The following is a 23,830-nucleotide window of genomic DNA, read 5'->3' as shown; positions in this document are numbered from 1 at the left end:
CTGTTCTCCAGTTGACCAACATATATATAATACATCTGTTCTCCAAATCATCATGTACTACTTAGCCATTGACCAAGCAAAAAATCACAAAGAATATATGTAGATACTACCTCTGTTTTTATTTAGTTGCAACATTTTGACTTTCACGCTTGCCAATGTACAATTTCAAATCGTTTTATCTCTAATTGTATGTAAGTAAAAATTATAAAAATTTGATATTATGAAAGCTTACATTGAAACGAATCAAACAAGACCCCACATGACTATATTTTGTTTAACATATAAATCAATAAATGTGGTCAAATAAGAGAACATGAATAGTGCAATTTGTCAAACGTTGCAACTAAAAAAAACGGAGGTAGTATTATGTTCTATTACATGATTTAGTTTTATACTCCTTTGATCCATAACTAATTGTCATATTGCTCTGTAATGAAGAATATGACTTGATTTTACAAACATAAATATGGTCTCGTTCCAATCACTTAATTTAGTGACTGTAAGGGTATATTAGAATATTTATCATAAAGATTAGTATAGGAATGTTCTATATGTTCTGAGTAGCAACCCTGCTAGTTCATCATGATCCTAAACTCTGGGGTGAGGATGCCACTGAATTCAACCTTTAGAGGTTTTCCGAAGGTATAGCTAAGGCAACAAACAATCAAGTCACCATTGATATGGACACATCTGGGATCGCAAAATGTTCGAGAGTTCTTCATAGACGCCTTCCGATTGGGGTCCACGAATATGTATAGGACAGAACTTTGCCATGCTTGAAGTGAAGATGGCTTTGGCAATGATCTTAGAGCACTACTCTCATGCGCCATTCCTTGTTATGAACCTTCAACCCCAACATGGTGTCCCCATGATCTCGCGAAAAATATAAAAGCTATTAGATAATGACAAATATGTGTGAGATAAGTACTTGTATACTACTTTTAAACAAATAGTTCATTTGTAAATGTGTGCTTGTGTTCAGATGCTTGTTATTTCAGAATGTTTTCAAATTGTCCTCTTATCTTTCATATCCTGCTGTAAATGTTCAGACAGCAAAGTACTGAAGACTGAAGAGTAATCGTACAATAAAGTATAAACTCACAACAGGGGTTCTGAGGAGCAGTCACCTGATCAACATGTTTAACAAGAACTACAGTGAGCACTGAGCACAGATGCTTGTTGACAGCTTCCACCGATCAATCCTTAACTGTTGTTCTTCAGTGTTTTAACATCATGACTAGGTCTACAAAGGCAACAATTATCATAAGCAATCACATTAAAACAAGAGATAGATGATCGCATCAATCAGGCAAAATAAATCCAGTATCTGAAATCTGATGCTGTAGTTTGTCAAAGAACCTGACTACCTTAGAGACAAATTGGAACAAGATGGATAAAAGGCAACCAGATCCCTTACTAACTAAAAAGTTTTTGACAGACAGAGCAAGATAGTATAAAAAATTAACTTTTCTGAACATAGGCCTGAAAGAGTATGAAAAACCTCACCAACTTCTGATGTCTCACATATCCAATTTTTTTCACAGCTGCAGATTCTCATTGTCTTAAGAGATGAGATATATTGTTGCCCATCGGATATGTTTAACAAGCTCTTACACAGAGTGATATTAAGATATAATGGGTAAGAATTAAGAAAGAAAAGAGGTGATACCTGTTGAAGAGGAAGCCAACCTTTGCCATTCTGCAAAGCTACTATCTTCATAAAATTCTAATGTCGGCAATGTGCTGAATAAGGGGCCAATTATTCACCATCTGGTAGCTATCCTTACTTGCTACTTTGTTTTGGTATTCACCAAAATTCATGTTCCTTCTCATTCATCCAATAACCTATAGATAAGAGCACAGCAGAAACCTATTCCTCGTAGAACAAGGAGAAACACAGGACTAAACTCAAAAACAATTAGGAAACTCTTCTTAATATACTTCTATTACAATAAGAATCCTATCTTAATGTAAGTTTACATACATATGAATAGCAAAAATCTGATCAACCTCGAACACAATCAATTACATGATAGTAACAGAATGACTGATCCATAAACAGTAGTAAAAACTTGAGCTGGTGCAACTCACAAGTATCCGTATCCTGCAGCAAATGTTCATGAGAAAATCATATTCAGAATGCAATTAAATCTATTATCAGCAAGATAGGGAGTACAACAGGGTGTTTTACATGCGTGCAACAGAAAATGGTTGTTCGAAAAATAAATATAAATCATTTGTTGCAATTTTACATTACTCAAGACTCTTCATATATTTTGGTCCAATGCGGACACTTAAACACGTGCTCATATACAATGTAATGTAATTGAAAATTATAATCTTATAGAAAATAAAAATAGAAAAAGAAATTCATAACAGCTTAATTCCCATAGTTTTTTTTTTTTGCATATTGAAGTTGTTATAAATGACTTGTAGACCTCAAATATAGTCAGAACACAAAAGTTGAAAAAAAAACAAATACATTGCAGCAGGAGCTACAGAAATGGCATGTGTGCTTTAGATTAGAATAAGTGTTGCTCCCAAATTAATAATAATCATGATTTCTCTTTCCCAAATGAACCGAAGCAAGATATATAGAAACCAAAAAAAAAATCAATAAGAACTAAAGGATTGATGATATTTATTGAAGAAGGGTCAATCTTGCTATTTATCTTTAAATTAATTCAATGTCGGGGATGTGCTGAATAAGGGGCCAATCTTCACCGTCTGGTTTCCGATATCTTGTCTTCAGGTGTGGACATCGCTCAATTCGAAGTGATTGTAAAGAAGAAAGGCCACGCAATGATTGTGGAAGTGAGGCCAATTCAGGAAAATAACGGATGTCAAGGTGACGAAGCTGGGAGAGGTGGCCAATCTCCTCTGGTAGGGCTCTCAGATTTTCCAAATTAAAAAGTGATAGATTACGAATGGAGGAATTTGGAGAAACAACGATCAAACTGGCGAGTTTCTCGCAACTACTGATAATTAAGGTCTGTAAATTACAGAAATTAATCGAAAAAGAAACTATATTCACATTCTTGATAATCAAGTGTTTTAATGTGGAGAGAGTTGGTGAGGAAGAAGAAGATGAAAATGAAGATGAAGTTGCTTCTTTATGTGATGCCAGAAGGGATTCTACCGCCTTCTCCTGGATGTTAAGAACATGTAAGTCCTCAAGCCTTGGCAGCAGGGTCAGAGGCATGGACACAACAAACTGTGGGCAATTCTCAATTACGAGTTTCCAAAGACGTGGGAATGATAGAAGTCGATGTGACGTGAAGTCTTGATGAACATCTGATGTCATCGCTGCTTGTTGAGGGACAGGGTGGACATCATCCTTCACTCGCGGTCTCCAAAACCAACCCTTTAGTTTCGGCATTTGCTCTATAACCAATTTCTTCAAGGCGGTGAAGTGTGTTGCAGAACAAGACTCTCCATTACCACCCCAACCATCTTCTTCTATGTACTCCAAGGCTTCTAAATTTCGAAGAATTAGAGATTTGAGACGAGGTAGCTGACTGAATTGGGGGAGTAGCACGCAGCTTTTGCAAGAATAAATTTCAATAGTAACAAGGTTAGGGAGCATCCAAGTTGGAAACCTTTCTCCACTGTAGCCATTAATCTGCAAGTATTCAAGATTTGGAGGCAAAATCAGGCATTCTAACAAAAGCTCCATATCACCGGATGCAGGAGTCTCTTCAGAAACGTAATCGCAATTTGTGGATGTCCTTCAGATTCACCCTTCTGGTTTCTAACATTGAATTTCTAAACCATTTGTTAAAAACAATTTCTACATAATCTCCCTTAAGATCAAAAGCAGGTAGTGTGTCTAGACCGCTAACTTTTCCCACAATAAAACAGTTCAACTCTACGAGGGATTTCATCTTCCCAAACCCTGATGGCATATCATCAAATTTGCATCCCTGAAATTGCAAGTGCCTAAGGTTGGCCAAATTACAAAAACCTCTTGGCCATCTTTTTAGAGAACAGCAATTGTCCAGATTGAGAGTTTGTAAGCACTCTAACTGCACGATAAAGTTGGGAAGACACTTCAACATGCTGTTTTCAAGATTAAGGTATCTTAGACGTCTCAACCTCCCTATACAATCTGGCAATGTGCTTTTTACAAAACCTTTCAAGCTCAAGGCACGTATGGATTGAAAAATTGGATTCATCTTTCTCAAACTTGACAATGCAATCTCAGAGTTCAGAAGGGACCGCATTTTCCTCATTGTGAGCAAAGATGATGAACTCCTTCCCTCGTCAAAACTACCCCCAAACGTTTTCTCCTCTAAAACGTCCTCAGCGCCAGCTACATGCAAGGCCAAGTCATGTACTAAGTCGTGCATCTTGTATTTTACATATCCGTATCTATTGAGATCTTCTTGAAATAGGTTCCTCCTTTGTAACTCCAGAAAATATATACCCCCAACATCCTCAAGGCTAAGACTCTCTTCAGATGGCTCAATGTACACTTGAGCCATCCACAGCTTAACCAATTCACTCTTCTCAAATTCATAGTCTTTTAGAAACACCGAACAATACGCGAAGCATTGCTTTAACGGTGATGGCAGGAAATCATAACTTAGTTTCAGCTCAGGCATGATGTTGTTCTCTCCTGTTATCTTCGTCTTTGAAAGATGAGCATCTCTAAAGAACAACCACTCTTGCTCACTATCCTTAGAGTAGAGGAGGCTTCCCATAACTCTAATAGCAAGTGGCACGTTTGCACATCTATCAACAATTTCTTTCCCAATCTTAGTAAGATTAGGATTGTCTTCCTCTTGCCCTTCCTTGAATGCGAGTCTTCTAAAAAGATTCCAAGACACCTCATCTGCTAACAATCCTAACTCGTAAGCAGGAACAGTGCCAACAACTTTTGCTACCACATGAGAACGCGCAGTCACAATTATCTTGCTTCCCTTGCTACCACATCTCAACAAGCTCATAAGAGAAAGCCATCTATCCCGGTCTTCATCCCATATGTCATCCAACACAAGTAAATACTTTTTATTGTCTATTGATCCACAAATACCTGACTGAAGGTGTTCCAACGAGCCACCCTGATGGTCATCACCGGTAAAGCACCTTAAAATTGTACGCATAAACTCTTTTTGATCATCTACCATAGGTACACAAGCCCATTTACTAAGCTTAAAATGGTGCTTAACCTTCTCATCATTAAAAACCAATTGAGCCAACGTTGTTTTGCCAATACCCCCAAACCCCACAATTGGGATGACAACAGGGATACTTTGCTCATCAAGAACAGAATCAAGGAGCATACTAATTATTGCATCTTTATCACCTTCCCTACCAACGACCTCATCTGGTTGAACAAAAGAGGTTGTTTCCCTTTTGCTCATCAGACGAGCCATTTGAAGCCGAGATTCTCCTCTATGATCACAGACACTCAAATGTAGGCCATCCATATCAGACTTAATGTCATCAAGATCCCGCCTAATAGATTTGAGCTCTCGAGCTAGTTCAATGTTAAACAAAACAGGGCTTGAACTTGAGAATAACAAGCGTACCTTCTTGGCCATGTCCCCTTTCGTACGCTGCTTTCGCTGTTGAGCGATGTAAAGATCATCAAACAAGTCATCAATTCTGTATAGCACACCTCTGAGCCTGCGAAGCCACTCTTTGATAGCAGCACTGTTTTCTTCTTCTTGACGCTTCTCAGCATCAGTAATCCGAGCTTTGATCAACCTCAGGGATTGCTCAAACTTCTTCAAATCATTCTTTACACCACACCATGATGAAATCTCTTGGAAAGCTGATTGAGCCAGATATCCCAAGAACTTCGAAGCTATGTCAACCAAAACACCCTCAGCCGCCATTTTTGAAAGTACTCTATTATTTTCTTCCACTCAAAGATTATATCGTGTGACAGTGAGGAAATATGGAATCCTTTTAGTTTATATATATGCATGTAGATTGATTGTAGATCTACACTTAAATTATCAATGGTTGCTTGCTTTAAACAATACTCCGTGTATACTGTATACTTCAAATGGTGAAATAAATTTTGTTGTTTCTCTACTCATTATTTTGCTTTTTACAGTAGAAAATTGGTCCTACACAGTACACATAACAATGATTCCTCGGTTGAATTAACACATTTGACAGAAAGTTGTCTGAACACAATTATTGTACTTCCACATGTGATAAGATTGTTTCAAATATTTTTTTCTTCAACAAATTGCTTGAACACAATTATTGTTTCTAAGTAAAAGTTAATAAAACAAGACCAGGCCTTTCACAAGTCTTTCTTAAGAAACTTCTATTAAATTTTTATTATTTTCCTACTAGGTGATTAATAGTATGAGCAAAGAAAAGAGAATTTACATCTCCAAACACTCTTAATTGGCAAAACACGTACCTAAAGTCTCAAGAATTTAAGGTAACAACATTATCGAGTGAGTCAAATCTTGTTTGATAATTTGTACCTTGTATTGAGAATGTCTCATAGAGCATTTTTTCCTTCAAAAATTTTAAAATTGTGTAGACACTAAAAATTTATTAGTATTTTAAAATAAAATAAATTGATTATTATTGAGTTAAAATAAATATAATTAGTCCGATTTAATTAATTTAGCCCACCTCAATAAAATATCCAAATTAAAACAAACAAATATAATTTGCGTTGTTAAATATTTGGGTCAGTCCATATCAATAGTCCAAATAAAATGGTCAAATGACAAAGGTGAAAAAGACTTTCAAGTCATAAACGGGCCCAATCCCATAAATTACCAAGTACATGAAGAGTTTTTCCATTCCCTATAAATAAACCTCACATATCCTTCAGTTGAGGGGACCAGAAAATCATTATTTTCATAAGCTCATAAATTTCTCTTGTAATTCTCTCTGCAAATAGTCAACAAGCACGTCAAATCCACGCCGACTGTTCAGATACACTCAAACAAATTCGATTGAGATTCAAGCTTTTGTCAGCTCAGCCCTCATTCGAATACATTCAAACAAAACTCAAACTCAGGTTAACGTTGACAAAACGTCATCCCACACTCAAACTCAGGTTGACGTTGACAAAACGTCAGACTATACTCACCCACGTCGACATCAACACGTGTCACTCTCCAACTACGGAACAGAATAAGAGGACTTAGTTCATTTTTATTATAAACTGTTTACAGAGATTGTACTCAATACATTTTATTGAAATAAAAATCCTTTGTTACTTTGTTTCTTGTCTTATATATTTTGACTCGAAATTTATGTATACAAGTTGCAATGAATAATACTCCATGTGACAACCCCTCATTAAACAAATTGAATACTAATGAAACTAACGCCATGGTGGTACTAGTCTCTGTTAAATATAGACTATTCTTTTGTACTCCATTGATCAAAAGATTCAACACTATGAGTGTTTTGGGTTTTTCCCAAGAATATGAGGTGTTTTGACGGTTTACTTTACAATAGTTATGAAAAGATCACCTACATATATATTTTGCTTATTACTAGGAAATTGGTCTTACAAAGAACAATTTTGTCTGTTGAATCAACGCATTTGTCAAAAAGTTGTTTGAACATAATTATGTGCTTTGTGATAAGATTGTGTCCAAATCTTGTTTGATGATTTGTACCCTTGTACTCCATTGAAGATGAATAAAACGGGGTGTTTTGGGTTTTTCCCAAAAATATGAGGAGCTTTGAGTCTTTGACAGTTAACTTTTACGTAAATTATGAGAAATAGCACCGACATATACGAACAGTCTACATATTGATATAAATTTGTTGTTTTCTACCTATACTTTTGCTTTTAACCATACTAGTTGTTAGGCATTAGTATAAGCAAGTGACAAAAACAAATGCGTCTAAAGGTGGTAGATAAGAAGATATGTTAGGTGGAAAAGCATAATATGAATGCATGTTGCACTTGAAAGTTCTGGCCATTTTACAAATGATGGAAGGGGTTTTGGCTAGGAATATGGAGCAACGTGAGCCTATATGCTCTCCAAAATACCCTTGGAAGATGGTTAAATATATTGCATGCATTCATGATATGCTTTGGTGAAAATATGTACAATAAATATCTATTTTCTTCGGTATAAAACAGTTGAACTGAACTGAAATGAATAGTGATATGTGAATATAAAAGTATTGTCTAGAGCTAAACTGAACTCAACTGAACTGAAAATAAGTTGGGGAGAACAAACCCTAAGGCTCCGTTTGGTAGGGCGTAAAATGTTTTTCCGGAAAACAGTTTTCCTCTATTTTCAGTTTTACATTGTTTGGTTGGCAAAAGAGTGTAAAACCATTTTCCCTTGGGGTAAAATTACTCTCGCAATGATGGAAAACCATTTTCCTTTCAAAATGAAGAGAAAACTATTTTCCTTATCTCTCTTGTATACTCCTCTCACTACCTCTTTACTTTTCCTTTCATTTTCCTTTCATTTCATCATTTTTCTTACATCGAACCAAACAACGAAAAACTAATTCTGAAATTGTGTTTTCCATTGTAAATTGTTTTCCATGAAAATCATTTTACACTGAAAATGTTTTACGCCCTACCAAATGGAGCCCAAGTGTGCCAGAATACAATAACATTTGCAAATTTTGACACTTGAAGCTTTGATAAAGTGAAAACAAGAACGTCTAGCTGCTAACTACATGATACAATGGAAGAAGAAAAGCAAGATTGCTGAACAATTTTAATAGCCTAGTAAGACATATCTAGTTTTAGATGAGTACGTATGTAAGATGTTCACACAATCAAGCGCTTGCAATCATATAGTAACAAATATAGAACATTAATCTCGAAATTCAAATGCAATAGTTCCAACTAATCTATCAATTTCCTTTTAATGATTTACAAGAGTGTTATAGTTTAGGCCTCCTAAAATCGTATCTGATATAAACATTGATATACCTGTAGTTAAGTTGCAAAATCATCTATAGAAACAAATTAAATTTTGCATGTACAAAATAAGAGGTTGGTTGATATTAAGCCCAAATGGTCCAATAAAATTTAATTGTTTTTGCTTACTCAAATCCGAATTGTGAATTCTACTTACGATCCAAATTAAAGTATCAAACATGTTTTCAAAGTTTCCCACTCATTCCTTTCTTGATTCTCTCCTTCTTTATTGGTGAACCAAACTACCTCTTATTGTTTCCAAATCAAAGTATCAACTTTAAACATTAGGCATGCTCGCTTATGTTTCTATTCTGTATTCCCTTCCTTTGTTGCACGGCAGCGCCTCATTTCTACCTAAGATGACGATCTCTCTCGTCTTTTTCCTTGAGGTCCGTCAAAGCTACTTTCACTATTCTGGCACGTAAGACATTGCGATTAATACCCGTAACCAAATAAAAAGAATGAGGAAAACAAACTAAAAATGAAACTAATTCCTCTATGCCTAGATGAGCTGGTTAATGGAGAGATTAAATCACACAATTCACGTTCACTGAGGAAAAAAAAAAGATTATACCACCGAGGGGAGGATGAGACGGAGTAGTATCTAGGTTGTAGAAGCGGTGCCGCAGCAAAAGAGAAAACTCCATGTGGACTGTGGTGGTTCAGCTTAGGGGAACACGGGCATTACCTCTAGGAGGTTCCATTAGCTTGCAACTTGGCTTGCAACTACCAACTGGGGGAAGATTCTTCCTGCAGTATAAAACTTGTTTTATCAAACAATAATTAGGGTCTTAGATGGTCAATTTTTTTTATTTGAATGACATGAAAAACTTTATCACTTTTCCAGCAAGGGATGCAAAATAGCTCGTATGTTCATAAGTTGCGCAAAGCAGACAAACAGCAGTATCAACTATTAAGCTAGGAATGACATATTGATTTGAAGTTAGAACTAAGCAATCTCAAAAATGCTAAGCTTGTTATTAAGAGTTCATGCTAAGCAATATTTGACTAATACATTCAGTAAGCTAATGAGGCACTACCCAAGCGTATTCGTTCGCTCCAATGAAGAAAGGTTCTAAAATTCAAAAGCACAAGGAGTATATATACGAGCAACAACCTCTCAAACAGTCAGTGTTACTACCAATAGTATACAATTCCAATCTTTTAGAAGGTTCATAGATAAAGGCATTCTCAATATACAAATAATGGTCAATCTGATGGTCAAATTTACACATCAAGATGACAAAAACCAAATAATTCTAAAAGAGCAATAAAAAAATAGAAAAAGACAGTATATACAAATCGATAGGATGCAGGGTATTGATTCCCATACCTCTCGCATGCTAAGCGAGCGCTCTACCATATGAGCTACATCCCAAAAATTAAAATAGGGGGGAAAGAGAGAAAAAGAAGAGCAACAGAGAACAAGAATAGGAACACTAACTGAAATAGCCCTTTAGTTTCAAATGAGGTGAATAAAAGATACTTCACATAATAACAGTAAGATTGAACAAAACTCAAAGTATAATCTGATTCCAAGGCAAATCTAGTGAGCATTTTTAGCTAACTACTTTAAAATCAGAAATCTTGTTACTACTGCAAAAATGAGGTGCAGGAGGAAGGAGGTACAGTGTCAAGTGTCAACTGTCAACTGTCAGGTTCAACTATCAAAATATAACAAGCAAGGACATTAGCATACCTTATTAGCAAACAATTAAGTGTTGATTTCATGGATTGTAGTTTTGCCTGCCAATCATTCATTGCATGAGATTGGCACATGTGAAATCAATAAATCATCGGGTTGTAACCAGATTACCAGACTCCTGAAATGTATAAAACATCCCACTTAGTCAAGAAGTGGCTTCTCCAAGCATGAGTGCACACACCATATAGAGCTAGCAGGATCTTCCAAAACTTTCCACTAAGCTTAAGCTCCTAGATGAAACTTAATTAAAGATCACTTAAGTCAAGCTCTGTTCTTCCATTACCCTTTAGATAGAGCCCTAAAATAACAATACTTGGAAGTTCGATCTGATTATCCAAAAGAAGTCCCTCGAAGTTGGGCAAGTAAACGTAATCATGAATGCAACAGATACACTTTCACTTGGAACTTTATGCCAAGATCTTTAAGAAATGAGCAAAGTGATTTGGGCAGCAAAGATCCCCAGCTCCGTCAATCCCGTCCTTTCTAGACGGCAAACAATTGTCTTTTTCGTCTTCGCAAAAGTACCAGCCATGTGTTCCGAGATAAAGGTTGGGTCAGCAGAAATTTTTTTACAAGATGTTTATAAGATGCATTGTTGCCATGTCAAGAATAATTCAATGGCATTCTTACTATATGAGGCTCCTTCTGCCACAAAAGTATCTCCACCAACAAGATTGCTGCGCCCATTCTTTTAAATGTAAAACTTCAGAAACAAAAATACAGCACCCAACACCAGTGTATCTTACAAATTCTAGTAGCAAGAGACTCTTCACGACTAAACGAAAATGATTACTCAAAGGTTTCTACTCCAACTCACACATGGCATTTATACAAGAACTGCAGCTCTCTGTATAACCCAAATCAAAGTATTTTAAGCTGGAGATTTAGACTCAGAATAATCTTTCATATTCCATGAACTAATCATGCTTTTGAAATAAGCTTGAGCATATAGATAATTTTAATATAAAAGGTGGTCTACCAAGCAGTCTTTTTGAAGTAAATATTCACTATACAAAGGATGTTAAGTCACATAAAAGAATTCTGTGCGCAAAAAATTGAGATAATTCCACGGCCTTCACATCAGTATATCTCTATATCTTACCACATAAGTGGTAAGACAATATGGAAAAGTTTACAACTCTATTCTCCGATACATTACATTATTGGACAATGGTATGCTAACTCAAGAATGGCTTAGTAATGCATGCAAAAAAAAAATCAAGAAATATAGATTGTAGAAGACCATTATCCAACAAAAATCGTAATGCATTTATATATTTCAAGAAAAAGAACGTCCCTACCAATTCTGAAACATCCATAAAGAACGCCGGCAGTGCAGCAACAATACGAACAATCACAGTGCTCTTCACAGGAACCTGAGTTTTTTGGCTGACATCTCAGAAAAAGGATGGCAGTAAACCATCTTTAGCCATTGCCAAGAGAATTCGTAGCTGAAACAATACACACTTACTAGAAAACACATATTCTTTCTTTAAAAAAAACACAAATGATATCTTTTAATAATAGTTATATTTATCAAAACAAGGTCTTATTCTATATGTACAGATAATTCCACCTTTACATAAGTATATCTCTATATCTTACCACCACATAAGTGATAAGACAATATGGAAAAGTTTACAACAACAACAACAACAACAAAAATATGCCCCAGATGATTATTGGCAATTCTATTAAGTCAAGCACACCTCAGAGCAACAAATTCTAAAACCAATGCCAGGATAATAGCATACCATCTGACATATAGTTTGCATGCATCCAAGATAATAATAGACAAATGACTCATAAGCTACTAATTAGCACAATTTCCCTACGTATATCGCTGATGAACCATTTATAAACCACTAAAAGAAGTAAGGTATATAGAGCAAACTTTCTACCTTCTACCGCCAAATCTTATGCTACTTGAGAAGAGTGAGGGGAAAAAAGTTGATTCATCTACCTTCTTCATCCAATAAATCTACAGATACCAGAAATTCGATCTAATGAAATTCACTTCAGATATTTAAGTGAAAAAAAATCAACCGGAAAGCTTCACTTTATACCCCCATAATTCACCAAACATCATAATACTGTACAAAATTACAGAATATTAATAGATCAAGTAATGTACAAAATAAAAAACGAGGAAAGAATGGATAACAACAAAAGTAAGAGGCTTTGGGGTGCAAAATGATAGACTTAAAGAGCTATTTAGTCCAATAGCACAAGATCAGGCAGCTCATAGTCCACAATTTTCGTGATACACATTTGCGACGTTGGAGCTTTCAAGAATATGATGAGCAAAAACTCGAATATGCCAACAACAACAAAAAAGTTAAATCAAGATTCCGGGAAACACACAAAGTCGAAGAACCCAGTAATATCCTCAATAAAAGAGGGAAAAAGACCAAAATTCGAAACCATAAATAGTAGAAAAACACAGCACAAGCAAAATCCCAGAAGAATATATATCAAAATAGATACATGAAAAAGGGGCACCCAAAAATCAAACGAAGAACAAAGAGAAAATTGAAAAGAAAAATCAAAATCACCTAAGTCAAATTAGTAAAAAGGAACCAAGATTAATGATAAATGTCTTAACATCTAAACGAGCTTCTACGAAAAACAAACACTATCAAAGTAAAGATAATGCAATTGAAACACAACTTAGACTCATTGACTCATCAATTCATGCTCCTAAGCATCAATAAATAATTGTCACATTTTGAGGACTTTTGCACTCTAGGATCTAAGGCATATGGTGCTTAACTTAATTGTTCTTAAGCACTCAAAAATGACATGGATTCTTTTTTTACTTGAACTAAATACATAATCTAGATAGACTCAAAAAGCAAATAAGCAATTGAGTAAGCCATATATACTCTTACATAATCTAATCTGAATTCCTGACTTATACCAAGTCTTCAGCAAAATTATTTTAGACACAAAAAGTAAAGTTGGTAGCCTCTAATTCTGATGCGTAAAGTGCACAATTTATCTCAAAGATGTTGCAGTTAAGTAATCTGGACCTGAAATTGCAAATGCAACATAACTAGAAAGCAAACACACAAACGGCGAGATTTGAAATAAAGGAAATGAGAGCAAGAAGACCTAACCCATAAAATTGTAAAATCCATAAGAGACAATGAAAACAGAAAAGGAGGAGCAAGAAGATGGAAAAGAGTAACAGAAGAATACTTTGAATAAAATCACCTCAAAAAAAGCACAATAGATCCAAAAGAGATAGTGGGAGTCTCTGAGTTTAGAAGAATCGCCCATTTTTGACGAAATCAAAACCTAAAATCGAGAGTGCGAAAACTAAACCCTAAAACATGAAATATCAGGCCTAATTAATCAAATTCGAAATTAAGATGAAACACTAAAACATACAATATCAGGTCTTTGAACTTAATCAAAATCGAGAAGCTTTTCTCACCTGCATCAATACCATGACTTCCATGTCGATCTCTTGTTCCAACTTCCAACGCAGAGCAGTGTAAGATTAATCATGAAAAATCAGCACAAGCAGTCAAGCATATAAGTCTATATTGAGTTTAGACTTTGGACAAGTGACAAACATGAACACTATATATTTGACTTATGGCCAATGTTCCTCATAGTAGTTATGGATTTATCATCTCTCCATTTGACTCATAATACTCTTTCGGTTTCTTTTAATGGTTACAGTTTACTTTTCTAAGCTTATAATGTAAAATGTTTGAATATTAATATCTTTAAATTTGTGTTTCTAGAAAATTATAAAACCTTGATACATGAATAGGTGTGCATATATTTTATGAGCGGTTTAGTCTCGCTTTGATGCAATTTACAATAATACTCCTTTATGTACTATACTAAACTCGATAGCCCTCGTTGATAATAAGCGCTGACATTATAATTATATATATTTTGTCCTTTATATTACAATAGTTAACCTATATCTATTGCTTTGCCCACTTCATAACATATACATCCCTTTTAACTTTTAATAGTTGATAATGTTTTGACTTTTGCATTATTCATGTACTTATTTGACCAGAAGTATGTGACTATTATATGATATTTACAAACTTTAGCATGTAAGGTTTTATTGAATTATTTCAATACGTATTTTCATGCTTGCTAATACTCAACTTTGTAACATCTCTTATTATTTAAAAAAATATAAAAAGTTTAGAAGAGAGATATTCATGACAAAAAAATCATCTAACAAGTGAACGTTTGATATGGTGAAAGGTACTTACTAGAGACAATGACAAAAAGAAATCATATACTCAGCCAATTACTCATCCATTAGCTATTGTGGTCTATTTTTTCACCAAAAACGGTGGTCGAGTTTTTCATATTTTTATTTATTGATTTTTTAAAAAACTTAAGTGAAATATTCATGTTAGTAGTTGATGCAGAAATGCTTGACTCAAGTGGGAATTGGCGCATACATAATTTGATATTGAGAAAGTTTCAAGACAAGGCAAGGGATATACTAGAGTGTACATTGACCAAATAGATGTGAATTGTAAACTTGTAATGAAATGCCAGCAAATGTGAAGAAATGGTGTCAACCAGCTGATCGTGCAAGCTAGATGTTTGGTCATGCCTTGATAACTTGCGTCTTGCTTGTGTGGTTGATGGTCTAAGAGTGCAAATAAAATTAACTTGCAAGGAGAGATACAACTTCGGTCTTGGTTGTCTAGTTGATAGTTCGATTGGGTAAGCATTTGGTTGGTAAGCTTGCGCCAGAAAGAAGGTTTTCCGCGGTTATGGTCAGAAGTCAGGACATATGCGATTCTTAAACAACTTGACAGTTTTTAGTACTCACTCCTCAAGTCCTCAGTACATCTTCTGTTTAATCCTACAATTTTTTAGCAGCATAAGTTATGTTAGCATCTTTGGCAAGTCCTATAGGTGATGATTCTTCAGTATCACCCATTCACCCTAAGTAAACTATGAAATGATACTATTGAAACAAGTTCAAATAATAGTGAACAAGGTTCTTAGATTATATCCACCATATTCTGATGTATTGTAAGATTTACAAACTAACCAAAGTTGGGGACATTTTGCTGCCACCAAGAATAGAAACCTTAGTACCATTAGTGTTAGTTGATAAAAATCCTAAACAATGGGGTGAGGATGCCACTGAGTTCAACCCCAAGAGATTTCCGAATGTATTGCTAAGGCAACCAACATATACAAGTTTTATACACGCCCTTCAGTTGAGGTCCACGAATATGTATTATGCAAAACTTTTGCCATGCATCAAGTGACGATGGCTTTGGCAATGATTTAATAACGTTACTCATTCGAGCTGTCAGCATCTTACTCTCATGCACCATTCCTTGTTATGAACCTTCAACCCCAACATGGCATCCGATCTTGAGAAAGTAATAATAATTATTAGACAATTGCAAAGATGCTAGAAATAAGTAATTATATACTACTTTTTAACAATTTGTTCTTGTAAATGTGTGGTTGTGTTCAGATGCTTGTTATCACATATTATTTTCAACTATCTTAATTTAGTCGCCCATATCCTGTTGTAATCATGTTCAAAATTCAGATGGCAAAGTATTAAAGAGTAATCATACAATAAACTCACAGCAGGTATTTTAAGTAGTAGTCACCTGATCAACATCTTCAACAAGAGCTACAGTGAGCACAAATGCTTGTCGACAGCTTCCATGATCAATCCTTAACTGTTGTCTTCAGTGTCTTAACATCGCGAATAGATCTACAAAGACAAAATACATCATAAGCTATCACAATGAAGCAAGAGATAGATGACCACGTCAATCAGACTAACATAAATCCAGTATCTGAAATCTGAAGACAAAGATTGGCAAGAAACGGAAAAAAGGTAACCAGATCCCTTTCTAACTAAAGAGTTTTGACAGACAGAGGAGGACAGTATGAATTGATGCAGGAGCATCTAGCTTAAACAATCAAGGTCTTCTTCTACATGATCAAAAGAAGAACATGGTGAAAGAGATTCAATTTCTTAGCCTAACTAGCTCGGTTTATTCTAAAACCTTACTTAAGCACCTTGATTAGGCTAATCCTATGTTAATCTCTACTTAAGCAAGATTAGTTAATACTTAATGACACCTTAATCATCATTATGTATTGGTAATCAAGTTTAGTAAGTGATTAGTAGCCTAATTACATACTTAAGTTAAGTTAATCATGTTTTAAGAGTTAAGCTAGTTTAGCTTCATTGTAATCCGGTTCTAAGCAAGCTTAGGAAGGTATTTTTGCTGCTTTTGGTTGCCACCTCCAGCTGAATTGAAGTGTTGGGGAAGTGTACTAAGCCATGTGAAGTTCACATGGGTGAATGAAGCCTTAACAAGTGAAAGGAGGATGCTTCATGCTAAGGAAAGCTGCTGCCAGCTCCTGCGTCCTTCATAGCCTCTTTTCTTCTGTTTTGGGCAGCAATCATTTGAGCTGCAAATGACTCAAGCTTTTGAGGAGTTATAGTTTAATATGTTTACTTTAGTATTCTATTGGTATTTTTTCGTGTTTTGTAACTTCCAATAGGGAACTAAGCTAGTTTTTAGAAAGTGTGCTGAACAGTTTGTAATATTTCTTTCTTGTATTTTATTAGCTTAGTTGGCGTAGCTCTTGTGGTCCAAATCAGCTGATTTTTGGACACAAGGTAGATATATAAGTTAGCTTTGTATTCCTTTTGGAATTAAGTCATTTGAATGAAAATTGAGAGTTTATGCTCAAAATACTAGCTGTGTGCTATGTTCTACCGGTCAGTTTAGACCTTTATCAAATCTTTGCTTAATTCCTTCACTTAATCGTTGAATTAGTGATTGAAACTCAAAGGATGCAAGTTAGAAGCTTATTGTTATAACTTGATCTTAGATTGGTGGTATTTGGGTAGTGAAAGTGGTGGTTGTTCAATCTAATTGAACCGGTTTGTAACAAACAACTTATGTTCTCTTTCTTTGTTCTTGTTTCTTTCTTTGAATGCTCTTGAATGCTTAATCAATATGTATCATTTGGTATCAGAGCTGTAGGTTGATTAAGAGCATTCTAATTCATCCCTAAAACACATTAAACACACAAACAAAACCCAAACACAATCCCCCCCTAAAACCGAACCTAATTCTAAGCCAAACACACTTCTTTTCTTCTTTCTAGCCTAATCTTTTTTGAGGTTGAATCAATCATGAGTGGAGGTGAAGAAAATCAGTTTAGAAGAGTATGAATGTGATGAGCAAGGTTGGTGGATGGAGAATCAAATAGCCACTTTAAGTGAACAAATGGCTAATTTGATGACTGTGTTAGAGAAGGGTTAGAGGCCTTTAAGGAGAGAAAATGTGGAGGATGAAGGTGTAGCTATGATAGTAGTGAAGAGGTTTCTCTGAGTCTTCAAGGACTAGGAGAAAACCACAAAAAAAGATGATTTTAGAGACATTAAGTTAGAAGTTCCTGAGTTTGATGGAAACCTTAATCCAGATGCTTATTTGGAGTGGGTTTCAAGGTGTGAGAGGATCTTTGAACTTAAGGAGTATGATGATGTTAAGGCCTTTAAAGTTGCTGTAGCTAAGCTAAAGGGTATGCATCCCTTTGGTGGGAGAATGTTATTTTAGCTAGGAGTAGAAAACAAAGCCTAAAATCAAGAGTTGGTAAACTTAAAAGAAAATGAAGAGAAGTTTTTACCTTCCACTTATACACTTGATTTATATAACCAACTTCTGAATTGTCTCAAGATCATAAAGGAGTGAACATTACATCCATGAGTTTGAAAAGTTGTTAATGAAATTGGATGTACAAGAGAGAGAGAGCAAACAATGTCTAGATTTCTAGGAGGTTAGAAAAAGACATTAGGAGAAGGTGGAGTTACATCCTTATTCTACCTTAGATGAACTCTTTAAGTTAGCTCTTAAAGTTGAAAAACACATTAAGGAGAAGAAGAAGAAACCTTTTGTGAAGGGAACTACCTATCCTCAAGGAGTTTCTAATGTTAACACACCATACACATCTCCTTACACTCCTAAAGGTGATCATTCGAAAGTGGTTGATAAAGGGAAGAGGTAGTGGATGAAACCTCAAAAAAATCAGATGTAAATGTCTTTAAGTGTCATGGTTATGGTCATTATCAAGCTCAATGTCCTAATAAAAGAGTAATGACTTTAATTGACATTAAAAACATTGAAGAATCACTTGAACAGGAGGAAAACCAAGAAGAGGAACATGAAGAGGAGGCCGAAAGTGATGAAGCTTTGGAGGTTGGAGAGGTGACTCAAGGAGATCATTTAAGCCTTGTTTTAAGAAGAGTTCTTCATGCCAAAGAAGCTGAATTGGTTCCTTCTCAAAGGGATCAAATCTTTCAAACAAAATGCTTGATTGGAGGGAAGATATGTTCGATGATCATTGATGGAGGAGCTGCACCAATGTTGCCTCATCTTCTATGGTGGACAAGCTCAATCATGCTACTTTCTCACATCCAAAACCATATAAGCTTCATTGGCTTAATGATGGCAATTGTGTGGAGGTAACAAAACAAGCTTTAATTAGCTTTTCTTTTGGTGATTCTTATAAAGATGAAGTTTTATGTGATGTATTACCTATGGATGCATGTCATGTACTCTTAGGTAGCCTTGGCAATCTGATAAAGAAGCCTTACATAATGGTAGGACTAATACTTACACTTTCATGCATAAAAGAAAAAATTGTACTTAGTCCTAGCCATGGCCGAATCATCTTAAACCAAAAACAACCTCACCTAAAACACAAAACAAAAAAACCTTAATCCTTTCTAAACCACAACTTGACAAGCTTAGAAAAGGGGAAGGTTATGGTGAAAATGATGAGAATTTTGATGAAGTGCACGAAATGGTGAAGCCTTCTAGTGAAGGAGTTTGGTGATGTCTTTCCTATTGATCTTCCATGTGGTTTGACAAATGCTCCAGTACTTTCATGAGACTTATGCACGAGGTACTCAGGCTCTTCATTGGTATCTTTGTTGTTGTTTATTTTGGTGATATCTTGTTGTATAGTCAAAGTGAACAGGAACATCTAGTGTGGTTACATCTAAGGAAGAAAAGATTTCCTACAAGAAAGAAGAACAAGCTAATGCCACGAAGTGATGGTCCTTTCAAAGTGCAGAACATCTCTGCTACATTCAATGTTTGGTGATTTAGCTCCATACCTTGCTGAAGATTTTGAATTACAAGAAGACCTTTTCGAACCTGAGGAGAATGATGCAGGAGCATCTAGCTTAAACAATCAAGGTCTTCTTCTACATGATCAAAAGAAGAACATGGTGAAAGAGTTCAATTTCTTAGCCTAACTAGCTCGGTTTATTCTAAAACCTTACTTAAGCACCTTGATTAGGCTAATCCTATATTTAATCTCTACTTAAGCAAGATTAGTTAATACTTAATGACACCTTAATCATCATTATGTATTGGTAATCAAGTTTAGTAAGTGATTAGTAGCCTAATTACATACTTAAGTTAAGTTAATCATGTTTTAAGAGTTAAGCTAGTTTAGCTTCATTGTAATCCGGTTCTAAGCAAGCTTAGGAAGGTATTTTTGCTGCTTTTGGTTGCCACCTCCAGCTGAATTGAAGTGTTGGGAAGTGTACTAAGCCATGTGAAGTTCACATGGGTGAAAGAAGCCTTAACAAGTGAAAGGAGGATGCTTCATGCTAAGGAAAGCTGCTGCCAGCTCCTGCGTCCTTCATAGCCTCTTTCTTCTGTTTTGGGCAGCAATCATTTGAGCTGCAAATGACTCAAGCTTTTGAGGAGTTATAGTTTAATATGTTTACTTTAGTATTCTATTGGTATTTTTCGTGTTTTGTAACTTCCAATAGGGAACTAAGCTAGTTTTTAGAAAGTGTGCTGAACAGTTTGTAATATTTCTTTCTTGTATTTTATTAGCTTAGTTGGCGTAGCTCTTGTGGTCCAAATCAGCTTTTTTGGACACAAGGTAGATATATAAGTTAGCTTTGTATTCCTTTTGGAATTAAGTCATTTGAATGAAAATTGAGAGTTTTATGCTCAAAATATCAGCTGTGTGCTAAGTGTTCTACCGGTCAGTTTAGACCTTTATCAAATCTTTGCTTAATTCCTTCACTTAATCGTTGAATTAGTGATTGAAACTCAAAGTGGATGCAAGTTAGAAGCTTATTGTTATAACTTGATCTTAGATTGGTGGTATTTGGGTAGTGAAAGTGGTGGTTGTTCAATCTAATTGAACCGGTTTGTAACAAACAACTTATGTTCTCTTTCTTTGTTCTTGTTTAATACTTTGAATGCTCTTGTTATCTTAATCAATATGTATCATGAATAATAATTTCTCTGAACATATGCCTCGTAAATCAGAACTTATTGTTTCTCGTGTAATTTGATTTATACGTATCTTTTCTGATCTAATTTGAACTTATTAACAGTAAGATCCTGTAATAAGATAAACTATACAATACATAACCCAGGACCAACTCATCTTGATCTGCATAAATGTATCATGAACATGATTTTATGATCTACAACCTCAAATTGATCTAGCCCGAACTCTAATGATGGTATCATATATATACAAATAGGACCTGCTATTTGCAGCAAAAAAAATAATAAAAATAAATAAAAGAAACAAAAACTGATGTGACATGAAAACACTTTCACTACTCCTGCATCTCTAAATATGTGCATATATGAAAGCTTCGAATCAAAAACATGAATTTTAGCGTTCGATTAACATGGTATAATTTGTGTGCTTTAATCCTTGGTGTATCTACCTTACTACTGTATTCTTCCATGAAAGTTGGAAAAATAAGGGAGAAAGTTGTCTTACTTAAAAGGGTATGTCCTTAACAAAGATATCCTGGGTAAGAATTAAGAAAGAAAAGAGGTGATACCTATTGAAGAGGAAGCCAACCTTTGGCATTCTGCAAAGCTACTATCTTCATAAAATTTACCATCTGTAGCTATTCTTAGTTGTCACTTTATATTCCATATTTGTCTCCCACGTTAATCATACATAGTTGTTTTTCACCACAATCCGTGTTCCATCTCATTCATCCAATAACGTGTAGATCAGAGCAGAAACCTATTCCTCGTAGAGCAAGGAGAAACAGACGACTAAACTCAAAAGCAATTAGGAAACTCTTCTTAAAATACTTCTGTTTCGGTTCGAAACGGTTAGCGTCCTCGCAAGAGTCCGCCAAGTTTTGAGAGCTCACGTCCTTGCTGGAAAGCTGCACAGGATGTAAACGTAAACTACCCTCGGGGTGGTTTTGAGGAAACCCCCTCCGACGCTCAAGTCAGATACTTGGACCAATAGGATATAGAGAGAGAAATAAGAGAGAGAGAGATAAGCTATTTTTAGTGTGTAAGAGAATGTACCTGCAGAATAGTACCATTGGGGTATTTATAGAAGTACTATTCCTCTGACAAGACGTATGATCCTTTGACACGTGTAGGGCTATGACGCACTTGGCAGGTGGGAAGATTCCCTCTATTTTGTCTTGTTAGGCGTCCGCCAACACTGCCGGTCCCAGGTGATGAACTGACTCGAACGACCCTTTTAATGGTCTTATCGTGCTCGCGTCCATAAGTATATTCGCGGTCACTAGTTAGAAGGCCGTTAATGAACTTGGGTTATACCCATACAACTAGCCCCCCAGCATCTTTTGTGGTCGCGACCACTGAAGATGTTGTCGGATGGACGCGGGTATTTTTGTGACGGTATTTTTATATTTCTTTTTACTTTTATCGTGATCTTTTGTCCTTTCTTAGTGGGGTAGGTTCGTGGAGTGCCACGTGTCGCCGTAGGGAGTTGAAGAATTTCGAAAAGTTAATGATTACCTTTTCCGAAAATCCCGCCCAAATGCTTTATTAGGTTTTAATGCAGTTTTGACACTTGGCACGCATCTGAGAGGAAGCTGAAAGGTTTACTTAATCTTGGCCCTTCACCTCGATATAAAAGCAAAAGGCGGTTTATTTTTGGAATTTTTATCCGCTTATTTACAAAAATCCCTTTCTTCTTCCTGTTGCTCTTCTGACACAACCTCCATTGTTCGAACCTCTTTTCCTCCAAAACTTGATTTCTAGTGCTTAGTTCTTGCTGAAAAGTTCACCATTTTCTTATTTTCCCCGTCCCGGTTCTTGTGATACTAAGAATTTCGCCTTTTTCCGACTTGCATTACCTGGGTTTGCATTTTTCTTTGGTTTTGTGGTTTTCGGAGTTTAAAGTTTTCAGCTTTCAAGGTTGTTCTTGCTGTGTTGAAGTTTTGCCTGTCTTTTCCGGCGACTTCTGCTCTTTGTTGCTTCGCTTTTTCCGGCTACCTAATACTTCCAGGTAATTCTATAATTTCTTCTCCTTTTCTTTTTTGTTTTTCGTCGTCATGTCGGACTTGTCTGATAGCCAAAATATTTCCGCCGAAGCTTTTTTAACTGAAAGTGATCCCTCTTCTCCTCCTGTTGGTCTAAACTCTGAGTCTGAAAAGAGCCCTGTTGGGAGAACTAGGCTGTTAGCGGACATACCCCCCACAACTGATAGAGAAAAGGAATTAAGGTCTAAGTTTCTGAACGACCCATCCACTCCTGAGGAACAAAATTTGACTTTGAAGTATCTAAACGCTAGCCAAAGCGGCGATAAGCAGACGCTTAGGGAACTTAGGCACCAGATCTTGGCTAGGCGTACCCGTAGACATCCGCCAGCGGATGCCGTCCCTGGGCTTGATATCCCCCCCCTTAGGGAGCATGCTTGGTTAGATAGCTTGGCGGATGCGGGTGTGAGGGTCCCGTCCAACTTTTACGACCGCTTGCAGGAGTCAATCACTCCTAATCCTCCTATTATTGATCTAGGTGACGACAGTGATTCCCCTGATAGCATGGCTCGAGGAGATGATAAGGAGGCTACCTACCAGCGTCGAGGTGACGCCTCTGCTTCGAAGGCTCCCATGGTCGAAGAGGTTTCCCGGACAGAGGAGGAAAATGAGACGGGGCCTGGGACGGGAGCTCTTTGGCTTCCGGAAGATGATTGTAACGGCCCCCTTTCGGTAGAGATAGATGAGCCCTGGCGCCGTGATGCTTTAGAGTTGCACTACCCTCGAGTGGCTCGGAATTTGTATCATATGCCGGACTCTTACCGGCTAGTCGTGCCGTCCGAGGGATCCGTCGTCACTGACTGCCCTCCTGGCCACGTTGCTGTTTATACTCATCATTTCGAGTTCGGCCTTCGCTTCCCCTTGGACTCTTTTCTGGTGGATATCCTAAAGGCCT

General features: G+C 36.2%; 3 protein-coding genes and 2 long non-coding RNA genes across 29 annotated transcripts; all 5 read right to left on the bottom strand.

Moving 5' to 3' along the window:
* Positions 1-398: 398 nt before the first annotated feature.
* On the bottom strand, positions 399-1,649 carry LOC104898315 (uncharacterized). Its single transcript, XR_007276379.2, has 3 exons — positions 1,525-1,649; positions 1,128-1,243; positions 399-873 (listed from the first exon to the last, which is right to left on the bottom strand). It is a non-coding gene; the product is annotated as an uncharacterized LOC104898315 (long non-coding RNA).
* Positions 1,650-1,903: 254 nt separating this feature from the next.
* LOC130589350 (putative disease resistance protein RGA4) lies at positions 1,904-3,676 on the bottom strand. Its single transcript, XM_057396330.1, has one exon. It carries the CDS (start codon positions 3,674-3,676, stop codon positions 2,675-2,677), a length of 1,002 nt encoding a protein of 333 aa, XP_057252313.1. The 3' UTR covers positions 1,904-2,674.
* Positions 3,677-3,698: 22 nt separating this feature from the next.
* On the bottom strand, positions 3,699-6,396 carry LOC125499503 (putative disease resistance protein RGA3). The gene has a single exon (XM_048648384.2). It carries the CDS (start codon positions 5,841-5,843, stop codon positions 3,699-3,701), a length of 2,145 nt encoding a protein of 714 aa, XP_048504341.1. The 5' UTR covers positions 5,844-6,396.
* A 2,568-nt stretch (positions 6,397-8,964) lies between these two features.
* LOC104898309 (uncharacterized) lies at positions 8,965-14,495 on the bottom strand. 25 transcript variants are annotated; one of them, XR_007276612.2, is made up of 5 exons: positions 14,029-14,236; positions 13,806-13,917; positions 11,891-11,978; positions 10,584-10,707; positions 8,965-9,634 (listed from the first exon to the last, which is right to left on the bottom strand). XR_007276612.2 is itself a non-coding variant. In XM_057396191.1 (4 exons), exons 1-4 carry the CDS (start codon positions 14,050-14,052, stop codon positions 9,588-9,590), a joined length of 252 nt encoding a protein of 83 aa, XP_057252174.1. In that variant the 5' UTR covers positions 14,053-14,274; the 3' UTR covers positions 8,965-9,587. The 25 variants fall into 25 exon arrangements, 4 of the variants coding, with proteins under 4 accessions (XP_057252174.1, XP_057252175.1, XP_057252173.1 ...); XR_007276609.2 differs by lacking the exon at positions 13,806-13,917 and adding an exon at positions 12,491-12,570 and having other exon boundaries at positions 11,891-11,985; positions 14,029-14,235; XR_007276610.2 differs by lacking the exon at positions 13,806-13,917 and adding an exon at positions 12,491-12,570 and having other exon boundaries at positions 14,029-14,235.
* Positions 14,496-15,568: 1,073 nt separating this feature from the next.
* LOC130592094 (uncharacterized) lies at positions 15,569-21,696 on the bottom strand. Its single transcript, XR_008970266.1, has 3 exons — positions 21,463-21,696; positions 16,217-16,323; positions 15,569-15,967 (listed from the first exon to the last, which is right to left on the bottom strand). It is a non-coding gene; the product is annotated as an uncharacterized LOC130592094 (long non-coding RNA).
* Between the last annotated feature and the right edge of the window lie 2,134 nt (positions 21,697-23,830).

The sequence above is a fragment of the Beta vulgaris genome, chromosome 7 (assembly GCF_026745355.1).
Source record: "Beta vulgaris subsp. vulgaris cultivar EL10 chromosome 7, EL10.2, whole genome shotgun sequence".
Classification (NCBI taxonomy): domain Eukaryota; kingdom Viridiplantae; phylum Streptophyta; class Magnoliopsida; order Caryophyllales; family Amaranthaceae; genus Beta; species Beta vulgaris.
This window is presented reverse-complemented; position numbering and strand designations above follow the sequence as displayed.